This window comes from Rutilus rutilus (assembly GCF_951802725.1).
Source record: "Rutilus rutilus genome assembly, chromosome: 4".
In the NCBI taxonomy this organism is placed as follows: Eukaryota; Metazoa; Chordata; class Actinopteri; order Cypriniformes; family Leuciscidae; genus Rutilus; species Rutilus rutilus.
In genome coordinates, this window is record NC_140212.1 from 3,126,570 (window position 1) to 3,147,062 (window position 20,493).

Here is a 20,493-nt window from a genome sequence, read left to right on the forward strand (position 1 = left end):
ATTCTGTTTTCTTAACCACTTATCTATATGCGATTTACCAGGGGGGGAAAAGATGTACTGTAAGGATCAGAATTCAATTTTTTCTCATTTATTTCCAAAATTTCATTACACTTTTATAGCATAGCACTTTGAGTGAAAAGTTAAAGTTGCAGTATGGGAAATGTTTGGTTAAAAAATAACTATTGAGCAAGTTCATTAAAAATGAGTGTTTCTCATTGCCTTTCCATGCTTCACAATAGTAAGCTTATAATAATGATCTATAAATTAAGCCGACGGGTCGGATATCGCGGGAAATTTTGTCTGCGCAGTTATGTCACGTGCGTAAACAAGAGAGGAAGTCCGTTACAGCGTGTGTTCGGAGCGGCGGGAGTTTTTTTAAAGTTTTTTTTATAGTTGTGACAGACTAATAAGCAACATAATACAATGGATAATTTAAAAAGCAACCACCTGAGTTGTACCACAAAGAAGCCTCCTTCAGAACAGTTTACAAGCAAAAAGGGAATGTGACAAAACCCTCTGCCACTCAAATGTACATCGGACTGCTTGTCGGATATGCTGATAACCCAGAGACTTCAGAGGATTTAAAACCAATCCAGATATGGCGTAAATTATTTCCAGACAGGTAAGAAATCTAGTGATGGTTATCTGTGTTCACGCCATTACCGTAATTACAAGATGCCAAGATGGCAACACGTGACGTTCTAGGAGCTGTTCATCTGACACACGAGTAACTTGCAGTTTCACATCAAAACCGCTAGAGGGCTAAATATACTTGGGTTAAATCATAGGGTTTAATCAAGTACTACTAGAGTACACCTGGTAAACGGGCAGAACCTGTCCCTCCGCCCCAAGTCTGTGTGCCAAATGATCCAGACAGTTGACAGTAGCCATATATAGGCCTACTTTTTTTTTGGTCTGGTTGCCAACATTCTTTAAAATATCTTATTTTGTGTTCAAAAAAATTAAGAAACTCATACAGGTTTTGAACAACTTGAGGGCGAGTAGGCCTAAATGATGACAGAATTTTGTATCCATTTAACAAGTGAATCAAGTGAACAATAAACACTTGATTTGGTCTTGTTCCGCTTAAATGAGCCAAGATCCGAGTAGTATCAAATTCTCAGATCGTATAAGTGTGCACCTAATAATTCATAACAATGAATGGACAAAGACTGAGGTTTAACCTATTTTAAGTCTATCTTACTTGTCGCATTAGAAACCTCACTTGGAGTAATATTTTATTGGCGTTTCTCTACTTTAACTTGTTAAGTCCCACGAATTAACAGCTCAATAAATTTCTCTTGCCATTGCAGGATGTAGGCTATATTGTATTGTCTGTACATTACTGTAAAGACAACTCCGAACACCTTTCCTATTATACATACCTGTGAAAGACAACGAGCCAATCAGAGTAAGTATGGGGCGGAGCTACCATGTAGCCCCGCCCCATTATGCAGGCAGCCAGCCAGGTCATTCTCTCTTTAATGTCGACACATACTCGTGGAAAATCTGACCATTCGTATTATCTTTGCTATATTTATTCTTCATTTTACGGCACAACATTTCTTTGTTTTAAACTTTCCAAAATCTTTCCAAAATGTTATTTTATACACATATTTCTGCCTGTGCTGATCGTGTGTTAAACTCCAAAATAACCGGATGCGAAATGATAAACCGTCTCGCTCACATGACGTGAGGCCAGTCACCGTGCCAAAGGTTTTGCTTGTGTGTCATTCCTTTCATTTCTCCTGATCCAATTAAGCTGTTCTCATCCGCTGATCCTAAACTAATTGTGTCTGTAAGGTTAATTGCAGTGGGAACCGATCTGGATGTGTGCTGGTCAAGAGCGTCCGTCACGTCCTCTCTGACCAGTGTGAGAAGTCTTAAGCACTTTCACTAATTGGAGCACCTGCTTAATCCACATCAGAATCCAGATCAATAAAGGAGTCAATCCTTCTGTTGCAGCTGGGACAATGTTCATCACTGACTGACATGAAAACAGTGGGAATTTTTCATTTATTAGTGGTGTTTGCTCAACTTTGCTGCCGTACCATGAGTCCAGCAGGCGTAATGATATGACGCAGTGCCTGAAAATAGGTCTAATAGGTTAGACAAACTTAGTCCCGGTCACGTTGGAAGTTACTGAGCTGGGGACTATTTTCAGGTGCTGCGTCATATCATTACGCCTGCTGGACTCATGGTACGGCAGCAAAGTTTCTTGATTATTAAAAGATTATTACGCAGGAATGAGAGTATAGTTCCTAGCCATATCAGCCTAGAAAATCGCAACTTTTCATTTTCCGTCGGTCTTAGTACACGATGTAACAACAGAAGAGTCAAGTTTTAAATAGGAAAAATATCGAAACTCTTTGGTCATTTTTTTGAGAGAGATGCTAACGGTCTTGTCCGATTCAATGATCTATGCTAAGCTATGCTAAAAGTGGTACCGCCAGACCCGGAGATCGGCTGAATGGATTCGTTTAACTCTGGGGGAGTTGTAAAATGAGCCTATTTCCAAAAAAAGTGGAGTATCCCTTTAAGCATTTCTGTAAACGTGACTGTTTTTGACAGACATGCCTTGAAGGAGTTACTCCATAACAGCCAGTTTAATTGACATTAGTACAAGATGCAAAATCTGAAATTTTGCCATGATCTGAAAGTATTTAGCGAACCAAGCACATTGTATAGACTAATGGTGTCAGTGATCAAGATTGTGGAGGAAAAAAATGTCTGCAGTCAGGTGGTGGTATTAAAGCCCATGAGACTGGAACAGGTTTCAGAAAGGATTGTTTAAAGCCTTAGGCCTCCATTACTCCATAGTCAGGGAGATTTACAAATTAAACGCACAAATTCAGCAGCGTTGCTATTCTCCCTATGAGCGCTCGTCCTGGAAGATCAGAGAGACGCTCGAGAACCCTCAAACAGTTTGCAATGAATGTCACGTTAACATGTATATTTTAAAAGTAAAGGTTTGTCAGTGTATTTTTTTTCTTTTCTGAATGGTTCTGTAAAGATAAAAAAAAAAAAAAACTTGGACCATGGTTTCATAGACAGGGCTTAGATTAAGCCAGGATTAGGCCTTAGTTCAATTAGGACATTTTATAAACGTGCCTTGGGGAAAAAAACATTACTGGTTTTCATCTTGAGACAAAACAACGGCAGTGACGTATTTTAAGATATATCAGTGCAAGTTGCTTTCAGTTAAAACATCTCAAACATGCATTATAGTCTGGGACTAGACTTAAACCTTGTCTGTGAAACCGGGGGTTAATGATTTATTATACTGTATGTTCTTCATATCACCCAAGATCATACAGGTTCTTTTATTAATGGGTTAACTTTAATTTTTAAGACTGATATGAATAATGTACATAAACCTTTTGTTTTAGTAATTTAGATTAAAAATGATACTTGTCTAAAGTATTTGCTCATTATATTGGGCGTGGTCACCATTTCATAGTTATTTATATTATTTTTATTAATAATATTATTGTTAAAAAAAAAAAGTTTTAATCACCTTTTTCTGCACTTGTTCTTTTAAATATAATTTAGGTAACACTTATAGACATTTTATGTAAAGTCATGACCCAAGTTAGATCATGCATAAATATTCTATAAAAAATTCTGTTATCCACATTTTCCTTTTTCATGTTTTTGTATATCAATTCATGCTGAATCTAGTCAGGATGATTTCAGGTTAAAATAGCAATTTGAATAGACAGCCAAATGATCTACATTTAAACAACCTTTTTTTTTTTCTTATGCCATGTAAACCAGACATGGCTTAGTATTGCTGGTTAGTATTGCTAACTTTCATAATTATTAATAATAGTATACGCAAATCAGTTGGCAGGGTGAATTGGGTCTTGGGATCATTTCTGTTAACTCTCATTCAAGTGCACAGGGCTACCATTGACTTGCATTCGAAAAAACCCAAACCTTGGTTTAATATGGCAAGCTTTTTTATGTTCAGAAGAGGATCTCATTCTGCAATACTTTGATTACGCATCCATTTCACAAGAGCATATCAACATCACATATCACGCACTCTGTTTGACCGCAGCTCTTACACAAGCGGACACATTCGCCTCGATAGAAAATGTAAGTCTTCCGATCTCTCGTCTGGGGGAGTGAGAAGGGCTTGTGCTGATTACAAATAATGAGTCATGTGTCTGGCACACAACACCCTCTTCATCAAGATCATTAGGAGCATAAGTGATGCATAAAAGCTTCTCCTGTGCACATACTGCAGGTGACACGGGTGGAGGTCTTCGTCTCCACTTCCAGGAAAGACTCATTAATCACAGATTATTCTTCCGCTTAATTATTCCAATTCACTGAAGAAGGAGGCGCAACCAAGGACATTCAAATAATCGTTGGACGGCCTGACTTCATGTGCATGGCCGAGATTTGGGATTTATCTTTTGTGCACAAAAATACCTTCTTTATATCTGGAAATGACGTCACACGTGGCCCTCAAATGCAAACGGTGGTACGCTTTATCTCTGTAGCGTGCATATAATCAATCATTCAAGGACTCGAGGGCTTGTTGTGTTGTGTGTGAAGTCAAGACAGTCATAGTTGCAGCAGCTAAAGCAGTTGTTTCTTGTCTTCATGGAGCCTTTTTAGTTGAGATTGCACAAATACAGATGCCCTGCCATTGTGCATGTCGTGTGTTTATTCCTCAAAGGAGCCCATTGAGTTTCCTCTGATGCAAGAATTAAACTGAGTCAAGACAATTAACACATTATTCCTATTCTCAGCTGTAATTATTATTCTAACGTCATAGATTATCCTGTACTTGTTTTGTAATATAGCAATGATACTGTAAATGGGTTAACCCAGTTTTAAAGGACCATGTCAAGAATACAGAGCTGAAGTAGCCGTTTGTTCGACAGGCCACCGCGACGGGCGAGAATGGATTAGTAAAATCCTATTAGAAATACCAGGCCAAGAATTCCGCCATACTTTTTTGTTTTTTTCGAGCAAGTACGAACCACAAACAGATTACTAATACCGAAAATCATTCAAAGCCAACCAACAGTTTGTGTCATGTCTGTGTAAAGAGAATCCAGGATCTGGTGCTGACATGGATTTGTCTAATTTTAGCCCAGTTATACTCCTGACACCTACGTTATATCAAACAGCACAGAAACCAGTCACACCGTATGAGTCATTCTCTGAAATTACTGAAGGAGAAATGAGCAAATGGACACACCATAAAAGTACCACCTTGTCACATGTGTTTTACCCATAATACCAAATTGTATTCATCAAATATTCCTCAAACTGTTTGCTTGATGTTCTACATTTATAATGTTTTTTTTTTTTTTTTCTGTGCTGATCGTCATTTCTATTTTTTTATATGATGGCCTATATTAACCGCATAATCCCTCAGATTAGATATGTAATATCTGCTGATTGGAAGCACTGCATTTTTAGCATATTATTTATATTATGCTATAGAGGCTGAATGCATGCTTATCTATCATTTATAAAAAATCCCCATTTCTGACTGGCAAAGTTTAAACTTGCAGTGCATTTCATAATCGTTATCAATTATATATACACGATGAAGTGCATTTGCATTGAAGGGCAGTGCATTTAATACCATAATGGTTTGCGTCATTCATTTCAGATTTGAAATCAGAAATGCAGAGAGCTGTCCATTAATGGCTTTATCCTTCGGGTGCCTTTCAAGTCTACATGGACAAGCCACGTATCAGCAAGAGTAGGATGTGTATAATCCACAGTCAGAAGGTTATAACAACTGTCATATTATGGCTTGGTCATCTCCATGGAAACAAGGGAATGTGCATTGTCTCTCCTTTATCCACCCTTTCCTGGAAACATGTTATATGAGGACTCCATATTGGCTTTAGACTGAATAAATAACATCCCATTAAAATAATGATGAAATGACTATTACTAAGAAGTATAGCTGTAAATATTTTATGTGGCTATAACAAAATCTTTCCGGCTGTGGATAAATATGATCTGTATGTGTGTGTCACCTCAGGAAAGGCCACCCATTCCTTTCAGAAATGTTTATCTTTGGAAGTCAGGCCTCGGTATAATTGATCTGGATACAGGAGGACGGACACAGGAACAGATAAATGCAGGTCGAGTGTTCTTGAGCAATGACTGACTTTGCACAGATAGTTTGACATTTTGATTCGGCATTGACAGAATCTGTCTGTCTGTCTCTCGCGTAACGTCACGTTGATGTCACTTTTGATTTGCAGGCACAGTTTTCCCGAAAGGTGCATGGATACTCGAGCAAGGCAAGTAGCTTATCTCCATAAATTGTTAGATTGTGTTCATTTTAAAGACTGACCTCAGTAACAAGATCACATAGGCTAGATTGAAAGTGTCTGTTTGCAACACGTTAGAATTAGTGATAACACTGCATTGTCACATAGATGAGATTTTAATTTAATATTGTAGGGGGGAAAATGCAACTACAGGCATCCTTACACAATTGCACTTCAAGTTTCTAATGTTCCTCTTACGCATTTTACAGACAGTCTGCTTTAGCCTATCACAAAGTAATACAATTACAAAAAGAATAGCAAAATCTTCAAGGATCACCTTGTACTTCAATGGTATGTTTCTGAGCTATTAAAAGAGAGCCACAACCAAAGGGTTAAGCATTTTCAGCATGACTAATGTAAATCATGATCAAATGTCTCTATAGGAAATTGGCTACTTTCATTCATTCAAGTGATCTAAGGATAAACAGATCATTAGATGTGTACGGATTGATACTTGATCTAATTGGAATCATATGTTTGTAGAAAATGAAAGGTAAGTGTAACCGTTTTATTAAAACAGCGATGAAACGATCCGCGCGCGTTTTACGCATATGATCTGATCATCCAGAGACTCCGCGCGCTCATCACGTGCTTCAGCTCAATCCATCCAGCCGCGTCAAGCTGAAGAAACTCTCACCTCAGGAAAGGCTCGTGAAAAACATATGGACTCGAGTCTCGACGTCAAAAAGGTTCAACTCTTTGGACATGTCGAGCTGAAAGCGAAAGAATCTGATGTGAGTGGAAGTGTTGGGAAACCCCTCTAGGACCAAGTGCCTTTCCTCGTCTCCGACCGGCAGCCCGTGGGAAGTTTCTTTCCATGTGAAAACCACCTGACACATATGATCTGCTCCATACACACTCACACTGGACCAGCAGGGACACTTACATATCCATAGATTGTATAACAAACCAAGAGAAGACGAGACCGGGACGCGGATCGGATATATAAACTGTTTGGTTTGGTGAGTAATCGCAACTGCTCTTATAAGACACACGCAGGCATAAGATATTTTGACCTAATTCATCTCTTGCTTACGAATTATGGATATGCATTGCGCACAAGACATGACATGGTTTAAAATGGGTCTGGTGGCGCGCGTGTTAGAAGAGGAGAAAACAAACATCTGCTCGTTAAAAGTAGGTCTGCATGTGGACTGCCGTGTGTTTGTGCTGGTTGCTGGATTAGTTGGAACGATTCAGACTTAATGTGCATCATAATTACCGCACCACTGACATATTAATTATATCAACAACCATTATTTTAGCATCCTTTTAATTATGCATGCTCGTCTGGTTTCAGGAGACTATTATAGCAAACATTCGGGTTTTATTAGGCTATGCAATGGATTTTATACATTCAACAGTCTCGGACTGTATGTGAGATGTTTCTCTCTCCTGTGGTCGTTCGGCGTGGATTCATATCAGCTGCTGGTTAATTAGACGCAATTGCGCACTGGTTGTCATGACCACTCATCCACTCATCCACATCCATTCTCCAGACTGTTTACCTTCGTGCGTCTGATGTATATGTGAGCTCGCAGTTTCGAGATAAATGCAATGCATTAATTCTAGACAAAGTTGTGCGTTGGTTAAATATTTGAGCTGATAACTGCTTTCAGTTTACTGCTTTGATTTCAAAATCAGTATTATTTTTGAGTTGTTGTTTTTTAATTTCTGCTTTTTGACATACTAATAACTAAATACTCATTATAGACCTACTTCAAAATCATTGAACTTTACAAAATCAAAATATTTTATGTATCAATTTTTAAATGTTAATATATATATATATATATTTGTGTTATATTTCTGCAAAGTAGTTTTGTGTATAAATGGTCACACATTTGACTCTCTAAGCCTTAAATGCTTAAATACATGTATATGAATGAACTTTTTTTTCTGTGGCGTAATGATGTTGTTGGATATATATATATATATATATATATATATATATATATGTGTGATCAGTCAAACCAATTATCTGTCTGTCTCTATACAAAGAGCTGATTCATGAACCATTGTGTCCTTGCTCAAGACACCTAACCTCAGAGGAACTGTCCCTCCTTTTATGATGTGTAGTGACTCAGAAAAGCAGAGAAAGAATCTGTTAAAATACTAAAGTAAATAAGTCAACTTGTGAAGAAAGCTGCAATATTTTTAAGTAAAGCTTCCTGCATGCTTTATATGTCCAATGAATTATAAATTATAAATTTATAAATTAAAATAGTTGAGTTGATGTTTTTTCATTTACTGCTCTGGCTGCGCTCAATGACTCATCAAGTTCAATCGGAATAATCAGAGCTTGAATAGCTAAATTACCAGCCTATAAGGTTCAAGAGACTTTGGAAAGTCTTATAGATGTTGCTTATATATGCAAGGTATAAAGGACTTTCTTGTGCAAAAGTTGGATCTTGGTTGGCTTCTTCTTTTTTTAAATCAGGAATCAATAGCATAAGTTGCCACTTTAGTTATTGCTGTAGTTGAGAGTTTTGTCATAACTTTGTCGAAAGAACCTCAGTGTTTGTGTGATTCGGCTGCACAGTCACTTACTTGCTTTATAACCAATAAATATTTTGGATCTTTCAATCTCCATGTCAGTATTTAAGAGTTAGTGCTGTTAGGGCACTGGTTTTATTCATTTTTAATGCTATACCTTGTAGAATAAGAAGGAAGAACAAAGAAGTAGTTGTGAGATGACAGTTCTGTCGACTGGCAGAAAGCCGCGAGTTTAAATCCTACAGAAACTCATTCATTTCAGTATTTCTCTTTAATCTCAAAGTGGTAATTGATATTAAAATGTCCCAAAGTGACAGACAATGTGAGCATATAGGGCATGCATTTGTTTACATGATAGCAAAGTTTGCACACCGAGTTTGAGTACTAGGTTTCATTGTACGGGTCATCAGTTATTCTGAATTCAACAATATTGGAATCATTTTAACTTTGTTGTTCCCCCAGATTTCCACAATTCAAACATGCATTTGAAACCTGTACCAGAAAATGCTTTCCACTGATAGTGGCACGTTTCTCCAGGGAGCTGATCTTTCCGCTGCTATTCTTAGAGTTGTCACTTCAATCAGTCTATAAGAAGTGAAAGAGAATTGCATCGCGATGACTAAATTCAGAACTTTTGTTTAACGCACCGTGCCAGAGTTGTACCGTTTTCTCAAATTCTATTTAAACCTGTAAAGAGAACAGCCTATTCTTGCTTGAAAGCACCTTATGTCGGGAGAAATGGATCACACACATATGCAAACTGTGTCTCTTGCAGGGCTGCATGCATAAATGCCAAGAAACTGCAATAGAGAAACGTCACCCAAAGAAAACGAGACCTTCTTGTGGAGGATGGACCTGCCGAACAAGGAGAGACGGTCACCGGAGAACGGCCCTAGGCCCTGTTGCTCAAGCCTCAAGGTAAATCTCTTTATTTTCTGGTGGACTCAATTGTCACAAATAAAAGCAGAGTGTTGATTCCTGAAGGAGAAGTGCTGGTATGTTTGTGAGCTCGCAGGTCAGTCGCTTTACGCGTAACAGGCTTTGAGGGCCTGAAGCGCTGTGACGTCTTTGGGTCCAAACAAGATTTAGCTTCAGTTTGTGGTGGAATCTTCTGAGGTCTGAGAACAGAGAGGGATTTGAGCCAGCACTCCTGATGAGATGATTATAGCTAACGATGTAAATAACGAGATAGTCATGCTCAGCAGTTCCTTTGTCATGAACACTAATGCGGCCACAGAAGGTCCATTCAGCTATATGAACTCTCTGTATACGACACACAGTCATGTGCAACTTTTAGAAGTATTGTAAGGTTATAATGTAAAGGTTTACTCAAGCTAAATTTGAAAACATACAGTGCTAATCACACACAAGCAGTTTTTTTTAGTTGTGGCAAACAGGTGAATTGCTTATTTAATTTCATTATACATGAATTCAAAATCAGCCTACTTTACTTTATTAATACACATTATTAGTCTTATTGTGAATACTACGCTAAGCACATTACTCCAAAAAAAAAATTGGCTCCACTTCTGAAACAGCTTCAGCTGACATACATTTTTTTTCTCATTAAATATCCGGTTTACATTACAGACATAAAATGGACTGCAAACACTATATTATGTTGACTTGTAATGTAATGTAATTACGCCATGTAATGGTTTAAAAACATTTTATATAGATGAGGCTATAATTTAAAGTGTCCCAGTTATGCTTTTTAGGATATGATCTTTCATGCAGTGTGTAATAGCTGTTTGTGAATGTAAAAGGTCTTCAAAGTTTCAAAGATCAAAGTGCAGATAAATCGTTATTGTCTCCCAAAAGAAATGACTAATTCTGAAATGAGTCGTCAGTAATTAGTCTTAAGGGGGTCGCACACCGGACGAGAAGCGCAGCGCCGCATCGTGCAGCGCCACGTCTTTAAAATTCGAACACATTATTCTCTATGAGTTTACACACACCAGCGGCGCCATTCAGCGTCTGTCTGCGGCCTAAACATTTTCTAGATTAAAAAGTTCGTCAAGACAAACTTTAAGTTGGCTTGAGAAAGTTTGGACCAGAAAGTTTGAAGAAGTTCAAAGTAGTTTGAAGTTTAAGGTTTAGACACCTAGTCTGTCCGCCAGCAACGGCTCAGGACCTTGTTCAAAATCCTGCCGCGCCACAAAGCGCCATTTACATAGTTTTATATTAAATTTACATTATATTTGTCTCAAATCGTCGTTAATGTATATACTGACTTCACCCTGTGCTGCAATATACATTTAGTTTTAGTTTACATTCATTTACAGAAATCAGCTGCTTGAATGAAAATTGCTGATGTTATCGGATTTTCAGGTGAGATTCTCAATTCATTCAGTTAACGGACGCTCTGAGGTAAAGTGTTCAGACTGCAGACTTAGCAACGATTGTATTTAATTGTACAGTACAATCATAACAGTACAGACATTATCTTAATTTCATAATGTCCTTAAACATAACAATATTGCTGGCCATAAATTGAGAGTGCGATACCACGAGTTGTCCTCGACGCGATGCGGCGTTGCGCTGCGCTTCTCGTCCGGTGTGCGACCCCCTTTACTTCCTGCTCGAACCTATACGTAGGTTTGTAACAAATTTGCATAATGCCAGTCTAGGGTTTTTATTGTCCCCCCCCAAACAACATCTACCCTCAAACACTACAGCTGAGACTGGAAGTTTTTGGTTTGTGTTGTCGTCACTGCGATGTGAAAGCAAATTCACTTTGCATGAACTTCCAAAGGATGAGATTGATATGGTAAAATCGACGCCATTGTTACTGTTCGTATCACTGTGTATCAAGTATTGAGGAAGATCTAGAGCTGAAATTCAGATATGGTAATGTAATGAGGCTATCACGCTGTAAGCTATAGACCAATCACAACAGACTGAGCCATCTGACAAATCAGAGTAGAGTGGACCAATCACAACAGACTGGGCCATCTGACCAATCAGAGCAGAGTGGACCAATCACAACAGACTGGGCCATCTGACCAATTAGAGCAGAGTAGACCAATCACAACAGACTGGGCCATCTGACCAATCAGAGCAGAGTGGACCAATCACAACAGACTGGGCCATCTGACCAATTAGAGCAGAGTAGACCAATCACAACAGACTGGGCCATCTGACCAATCAGAGCAGAGTAGACCAATCACAACAGACTGGGCCATCTGACCAATCAGAGCAGAGTGGACCACTCACAACAGACTGGGCCATCTGACCAATCAGAGCAGAGTAGACCAATCACAACAGACTGGGCCATCTGACCAATCAGAGCAGAGTAGACCAATCACAAAAGACTGGGCCATCTGACCAATCAGAGCAGAGTGGACCAATCACAACAGACTGGGTCATCTGACCAATCAGAGCAGAGTAGACCAATCACAGAAGACAAAAGGGTTTCAGACGCTGTGAGAAAAGAGGTGATGCTGCAATGTATATTATGAGAAAATGAAAGTGTTTTTTGACCTTGGATGCATGTAAACCAACTGTAGGAGACTCTAAAACAAAATTTGGAACCTTTACAATAGCTTAAAGGAGCTGTATGTAAGATTGTGGTCAAAACTGGTACTGCAATCACTTTCAAATTACTGTAGAGCGGTGTATCCCCTCCCCCTCCCCCCTGACTCGAGGTTGCCAGATAGGCTGCAGGATCCAGCAGGAACGTAGGCTGCTACGTAGAAACACTACTGACTTCGTGATTGGTAGATAGGTGGAGGGCGGCGCATCAGGCCAAAACACTACTGACTTCGTGATTGGTAGATAGGTGGAGGGCGGCGCATCAGGCCAAAACACTACTGACTTCGTGATTGGTAGATAGGTGGAGGGCGGCGCATCAGGCCAAAACACTACTGACTTCGTGATTGGTAGATAGGTGGAGGGCGGCGCATCAGGCCAAAACACTACTGACTTCGTGATTGGTAGATAGGTGGAGGGCGACACATCAGGCCAAAACACTACTGACTTCGTGATTGGTAGATAGGTGGAGGGCGGTGCATCAGGCCAAAACACTACTGACTTCGTGATTGGTAGATAGGTGGAGGGCGGCGCATCAGGCCAAAACACTACTGACTTCGTGATTGGTAGATAGGTGGAGGGCGACGCATCAGGCCAAAACACTACTGACTTCGTGATTGGTAGATAGGTGGAGGGTGGGGCATCAGGCCAAAACACTACTGACTTCGTGATTGGTAGATAGGTGGAGGGCGACGCATCAGGCCAAAACACTACTGACTTCGTGATTGGTAGATAGGTGGAGGGCGACGCATCAGGCCAAAACACTACTGACTTCGTGATTGGTAGATAGGTGGAGGGTGGGGCATCAGGCCAAAACACAACATGTCAACATCAACATCAGTTGAGGGCTGCAACTTCACTTTTTAAATGACAATATCCTGGCCGGACTACTGTTGTCAGTGATATAAGTATTTGAAATGAACATGATTTCTTAATGTCTACTGACATATCAGGGCCATTTTATGATTAATTGAAATGCATTTCTTACATACAGCTCCTTTAATAGGGGGACTTTAAAATTCACTTCTAAAACATATTTTACTGTTTGATAGCAGGTGGAAGGACATTCTCTTTTTATCATTGTCTACACCCATGAGCAGGAGCACAATTTTAGTGACATATCTGCTTTGTTTTGAGTGGAATGAGAGATGAATTCCTAAACCATTAATACTAACGCTTTCTTTTCTTTTCTATATCTTTTTTTATTTCTTTTTTTACGTGTACTGCGTTAGACTAAACTGGGAAGGGTCACAGCACTTGCATATTGTTGTCCTATTGTTAGTTTAAATGCTTCTACTGCACTCCTCATTTGTAAGTCGCTTTGAATAAAAGCGTCTTCTAAATGATTAAATGTACTGTAAATGTAAACACTATTCGGCATAGCTTTAACATCAAACGATGGCAAAGAGATTCAATAAGAGAGAGTCCTACATGGCAGAAATCCAAGAGCTCTCACACACAATCACATTCTGACTATCGCCACCCTTAGGCCATTAAGGGGTTAAATGCCTTTAAAAGAGCATAACAGCAATAGCAGAAGATGTTATCAGCTGACTTGTTTTGTGTATCAAACCGCCGACCCTCTGGGTTTGAAAGTGTGAATGACTAGGGAGTGTTTCTGTGTCCAGAAAGAGCTTTTGTTGAGTTCTCAGACTAGCCATGAGAGCTTTCTAAAGGCTCAGCTCTTAATTAGTGACATAAAATGTTTTTTTAAACATTAAGATTTGGCACACGCGGATGCGATTTGAATTAAGGGCTTGTTTTTGCTTGGGATTAAATTAGCATGAGACAATAGTGTAAAAGCTGCTTAAAATCAGATTATTTCAGGACGGACACAATGAAGGGGCCGTTTCTAAGAAAAGAGACCACGCAGAGTAGGGTAAATTACATCTTAGATGTGTGCTGATCATAATCCTCCAATAAACCTTTACGGAGGCCTTTTCTGATTTCCAAATTCTTTGCTTTAGCCTGAGGTCTGATCTCAGAAATGATCTGCATGCTTCAGGAACGCAGAGTATTCGGATGAATAAAGGTATTGTAATTGCACCCATAGAGACCCTTATAGTAAAGCCGATTAGAGTTTTCAAAGCTCTACAAGTTTTTCTCCAAATAGCACAAGAATCAAAAATGTTGTCGCATCCAGTAAAAAACTGAAGGACATGTGGGCACACAGAAAGAACAAATGCGTTCTCTTATCCCAGTTTACGGTTCATTGACATCTATTAGTTAGTATGCCATAAGGGTTCATCTCCCACAAAAGTGTAAACATTGAGCCTCCCAGACACCATCTGAACTTTGAGAGTGCTCTGCTTAGATCTGTCAATCACTTTCCAGCTCAACCAATAGCGAGGGTTTGGGGCGTGGCTACTGTAGCAGGCGGAGTCAGAGGGTGTTAGCCGGTGTGTGAGACCATGACAGACACGGTGCGTGGGAAAAGACTGCTTCGGTTACAGAAGTGCAAGCCAAAAAATCACTGCATTTAGACCTTCAAATATAAAACAGGTGATTCGTCAAAGCGAATGGGGCATTGCGATGAGTCATTGAGTCTTTAATACCATACAGCACCACCATGCACCCATTCAGAAAGACAAATGAACCAGTTTATATTGTTTACTTTGTGTCCAGTGTAGACAGCCTCAAATTTTTGTGGCAAGTCATGTCAAAAATGTGCAGATATGTTGGATGGGTTTAATATAAGCGCGGCGCTCTAGACACACGCTGTCTCCAAGATCGCATACTGTATAGTAGGTACTACATTTGGTTTGAAACTTAATTTGTGACCATTAAAAAAGTATGTTCCGACCTCTGTGAAGAGACGACTCAACGCCTGTGAAGAGACGACTCAACGCCAGCGATATTATGCCCTAAATTAATACATGATTCACTAATTTTATTTTTCTATGTACATTCTGAAATGCACTTTCTGTAAAGCTGCTTTGAAAGAATATGTATTGTGAAAAGCGCTATACAAATAAATTTGAATTGAATTGAATTGAATTGTATAGTATGAATGTGTGTCGTATAAATATACTACGTTCGACATGTTGTCATGTGACCTACGGCATCAGTTGCGTCGCTTCACTGCCAGTGACTGGCCTCATGGGATAGTAAAAGGTGTGTTCAACTTGAAGCGGCAATGCGCAGACCTATCAGTGTATGACATCAAAGTACAAAGAGCGATGCGAAAGCAAACAGAGCCGTCTGCTCTCTAATCGCTCTCACGATACTTTGTCGTCATACACTGATCGGGAACTACTGTTTTTCACATACTATATAGTATGGAAGTACGCATATTCGGATGCTGACTCAAGACACACTTAATTTTTTCACAACTAAAGGTATTCCTAATAAGGGTTGCACAGACTAGTCGACTTTAATGCTCTGCCATGACGCTTTAAAGGGTTAGTTCACCCAAAAATGAAAATGATGTCATTAATGACTCGCCCTCATGTCGTCCCAAGCCCGTAAGACCTTCGTTCATCTTCGAAACACAGTTTAAGATATTTTAGATTTAGTCCGAGAGCTTTCTGTCCCTCCATTGAAAATGTATGTACGGTATACTGTCCGTGTCCAAAAAGGTAATAAAGACATCATCAAAGTAGTCCATGTGACTACAGTGGCTCAATCTTAAGTTTATCAAGCGACGAGAATACGTTTTGTGCGCAAAAAGTAAACAAAAATAACGGCCCAGAGAGAAGGAAATGAATAGTGGAATAAAGTTGTTATTTTTGTTTACTTTTTGCGCACAAAACGTATTCTCGTCGCTGGTTATGGCCTATAGAGGGCGCAACAGAAAATAAATCTTTGAAATCAAACAATAAAAATGACAAATAAATGCATACTCTGAGAGACTTCAAGCATTCTTCAACCAGACAAATTGATCGTGAGAATGCACATTTGAAAAGGCTTATTGTACACATAAGTTAATCGCCGTTCTAAACTAATGTGTGCTTGCATTGTAACGCGCACACACATATCTCGTACAATCACGCGCAGATCTTGCGCACACAGAAACATTCAGATGCATGGAAATGTATTGTCGACACTTTTCTGTGATTTATCAATAAAATAGCTTAGAAAATGAAATGTTCTTGCATATATTTCTTAACTAAAACCCACAGCTGCACTATTAGATGCTGCCATGTGGAATTAATTCACACACAATCGCTCTCTCACTAATGCATTCATATAAATGTAATCTTTACTGTGCTACTCTTTCTGTATCTGATTTAGAACGACCAGAAATCTGTGAGAAATATGATGACAAAAGAACTGATTAAAATAAGCTGTTATGTAGGAGCAATAGCCTTGTTGGCAGCACTGTGTCATATGCCACATCTGTTCACAAGACAACCTGCGTTTATGTTAATGATAATAATAACCCTGAGATATATATATATATATATATATGGTGGGGGTTGAGGAGAGATTCCCTGATATGATTGTAAAGCGCTTTGGGTGCACAGTAGTACATACTTTGTAGTGGCCAGAGGGGATATTTGTTTTTTAATAACCCTACAAGTTCAATTAAACCATCAAAATATGAGGAACATTTTTAAAAACAGTAAATATGAGGGACGAACAAAACAAACTTTTGTCTGCAAAATTTGGCATGTTTCATTGCGTTATTATCACAAATAAAACAAATGACTCCAAGCACAACTAACTTTAACACCTTTTTAATAACATTTGTAAAAATGAATGTCCAGTAATCACAGATGACTGAAAAGGTAATGGAAAATTTCACAGGTCAGAAAGTGAGGAAACAATAAAGTTGAATTTTCTGCTATAATATGTTACTGTCAATGTACAAAGGCATTCAGTTCACTGCTGTGAAGGCGCTATGGAGCGTGAACTACAGACACTGTGTCAGTGCATGACGGGCGCTCGGCGCATGCTTGGGAAATCCATAAGCGCACGGAGGGACCCATGTGCTCTCGAGTGAGGAAATCTCTGGACTGTTGTAAAAGCTGAAAATTAGCTCAGAGGCCATCGCGAGCACGTGTTGCTGTTGGCTGGCGGTCAGATTACTGCGCCCACGAGTAATGTGATCCAAGTTGCGCTCCAAGGAGATGAGGGACGTGCCACTGTATTGACAGTGCAGCTGTAAATGAATGAGAACTTGAAGTCAGTGATAGACACATGCATGCATCGTTCATGATAGGACCTTTGGTTGAGGTGTCTGCTCTCACATGCATTCATTTGCATTAATTTATGCTGATATTCTGTGCATGTTGTTTGTAAACCGCCAATGGACAGGTGATTGTCACCTTTTAGCGGTGTTTCTATTCTGAGCGTCTCATCAGCGGTGAACTTTGCTTCAGGCACGCTTTCTCACATTCCCTCTCTTTCTTTCATGCTAATTTACTCTTTCTTCACTCGGCATTAGATGCCTGCCTTCCAAATCCCAGTATGGTTTGCACGATCCCCTGTAGCCCAAAGTAACCATAAATCTTTCAGAAATGTGAGTGCTCGAGTCCCAGTCGAAGAACACACAGTATGTCATGACTAGTCGTGACGCAGAGTTGCATGACCCAGAACAAAGTTGCGATAACTTGGTTAAGAGAGCGATGCAGAGAACATCCTCAGCTAATTGATTGATTGATTTAGATGTTAGAAAAGGCATCTTTAGATCTGTTACATCACCGTCAAATGCTTCCTTTGGTCTCCTTCCTGGTTTAGTGATATCAATTAAGTGAGACATGTCAGTTTATTGAAGTTGTGATGGTCTGTGTTTGTGTTTTTGCATTGAGGATCTACGGGTGATGGAAAGATTTGTAATGTTTTTGAAAGAAGCCTGCATTTATTTGTTCAAAAACACCGTTAAAACAGTGGAATAATATTGCAATTGAAAATAACAGTTTTCTACTGTATGATTAAAAATACAAAAAAAATATATATTGTGAAATATTATTAAAATTTAAAACCGCTGTTTTCTATGTGAATATATTGTAAAGTGTAATTTATTCCTGTGATCAAAGCTGAATTTTCAGCATCATTACTCCAGTCTTCAGTGTCACATCATCCTTCAGAAATGATTCTGATATGATGGTTTGCTGCTCAAGAAACATTTCTGATTATTATTAATGTTGAAAACAGTTGTGCTATTTAAAATGTTTGTGGAAACATGATACATTTTTGATCAGGAAATCAAGAGGATTTATTTGAGATAGAAATCTTTATAGGCCTAGCATTTAAAAACATGCCTTCACTGTCTCTTGATCATTTTTTTATGCATGCTTGCTGAATTTAAGTATTCATTTTAAAAAGTGTATATAAATATAATAAATAAAATACGAGTGTTTATTATTTAATCTTATTATTTATTATTATTTTATAGTGATAACGCTAAAATCTTACAGAAAACTGACTTTAATATAGTCAAGGGACGCCATATGAAGATTGTTTTATTCTCATGAGCTTCAAAAAGTGATTCAGCTCTGCCTTTTTTACACGTAAAAGTCAAGCGTGTGTTTGAAAGACGACTGTATAGCTGTGTAGTCTCCTCTATTCCCTTCTCTTTCTGCTTCTTCACCCTTCACTTCTCCACCTTTCCGTTGATTATTAATTTTGGATGCAGGGAGTGTGCATGCGTGCGGGAAATCCCACAAGAGTGAAGATGCACCGCTGTGCCGAGGCGAAACCTCTGCGAACGCTGATGATTTTGGCCCAGAAACCCCAGCGACAGTCATGAGCAGCGACTCATTTTTCCTGTTGTTTTGCTCATGGAGGCTTAAGTCACTGTTGTTGAATGCAGTAGCATCGCTCAAGAGCGTGACATAAGCTCTCCTAATCCGCTTTTTGTCCCACTACCCATAATGCACTGCAGCTCGAGAAATGCATCCCCCTTCTCTCCATCTCACCATCTCTACTCCCACCCCAGTTCTCTTATCCCCTATGATTTTAAATGCATATTAATGAAGAGTTGCTTCCATGTAAAAAAAAAAAAAATAGGTTAATGAGGGAGAGTGTGAGTTCTGCATGCAGCATCTGACTGTCTCTCTGTCTCTGTCTCATTACAGATGTTCCTCGTGGCCTTGTCCTTTGCCTACTTTGCCAAGGCATTATCCGGGAGCTATATGAAAAGCACAATAACTCAGCTGGAAAGACGCTTCGACATCCCCAGTTACTTAATAGGTGTCATTGATGGCAGCTTTGAAATGGGTAAGAACCGGATCTTCATGCGTCAGCTGCGTTTCGATCCCGTCACCTCCGCGAACCAGTTGCCAAGGCTCTCATCTAGCCTTTCACAGATTCTGTGCACCCCTCTTCAGTGCGAAATAACACTGAGACGCACCATGTGTGCTGCAATTTACAGCTGTCGTCCTCTGCGCAGTGCAGTGGTCCGACAGATCAGACAGTTATGCAACTGCAAAACTGTTTTAACAGGTCACAGCACAGTCTTCGACGCAAATCATTTTATTTCTAATATTTCCATTGCGATACAATGCAAATAATCAAAAAATAAATATGAATGCATTATTTAATCATTTATAATTATAATCTCATAGCTTAATGCTTCTAGCTTTGCCGGTGTGCAGGGAAGGGCCAGTCAAATATAATACAAATTGATTGTTTTATTGTCAAGGGATGCAGAGCTAGTTTTAATCAGAATATGTGATCCTGCACTTTTTTTCATCTTTGCACATGGAAAATCGTAGTCTAGGGTAGTGAAAGCGAGGCTAAACCCAGCTCACACTGCTTATCCGCAGCTCGCGTGGCCCTAGAAACCAGTGTTTCCATAGGAGTGTTGCCATGGCAACGGGATGAGGAGCACAGCCAAAGCAAGGGATCATGTGTCAGAGTTTGCATCACTCTCTCTCGACTCTGTCTTCCATCCCTGTTATCAACAAGTGCTCGGGAAACCCGCGGAACAAAGGCTGCTGTGTGTGTTCTGTAAATGTTTGGGTGAGTTGTTTCTCTTTGGTTAGACTGACCTCCTTATAAACCGAGCCATGGTCTGAACGTCTGAGAATCCCTGTTCCCATTAAATCCATGAAATGTCCCAAACTCCATGCTGGGTACAGAGCTGTGCTATAATCGTCCTCACAAAGACCTTTGTTCATGGAGCCGTGAATCTCAGAAACCAAATAATTCTGCCAATAAATGTTCCTCGCAGACAAAGAGGTCAATCATGTAGAAATCAGTTGGG

At 39.4% G+C, this 20,493-nt stretch overlaps 1 protein-coding gene across 4 annotated transcripts in view; it reads left to right on the plus strand.

Annotated features, from left to right (window-relative positions):
• The first annotated feature begins 529 nt into the window (after positions 1-529).
• Positions 530-20,493, plus strand: part of slco1c1 (solute carrier organic anion transporter family, member 1C1) — a 39,327-nt gene continuing 19,363 nt past the window's right edge. The window contains exons 1-4 of one of the 4 annotated variants that reach the window (XM_084407288.1): positions 6,085-6,122; positions 6,246-6,284; positions 9,586-9,728; positions 19,364-19,505. In XM_084407288.1, the coding sequence (XP_084263414.1) occupies positions 9,600-9,728; positions 19,364-19,505 (271 nt within the window). In that variant the 5' untranslated portion in view covers positions 6,085-6,122; positions 6,246-6,284; positions 9,586-9,599. The other 3 variants (XM_084407286.1, XM_084407285.1, XM_084407287.1) reach the window with 3 other exon arrangements.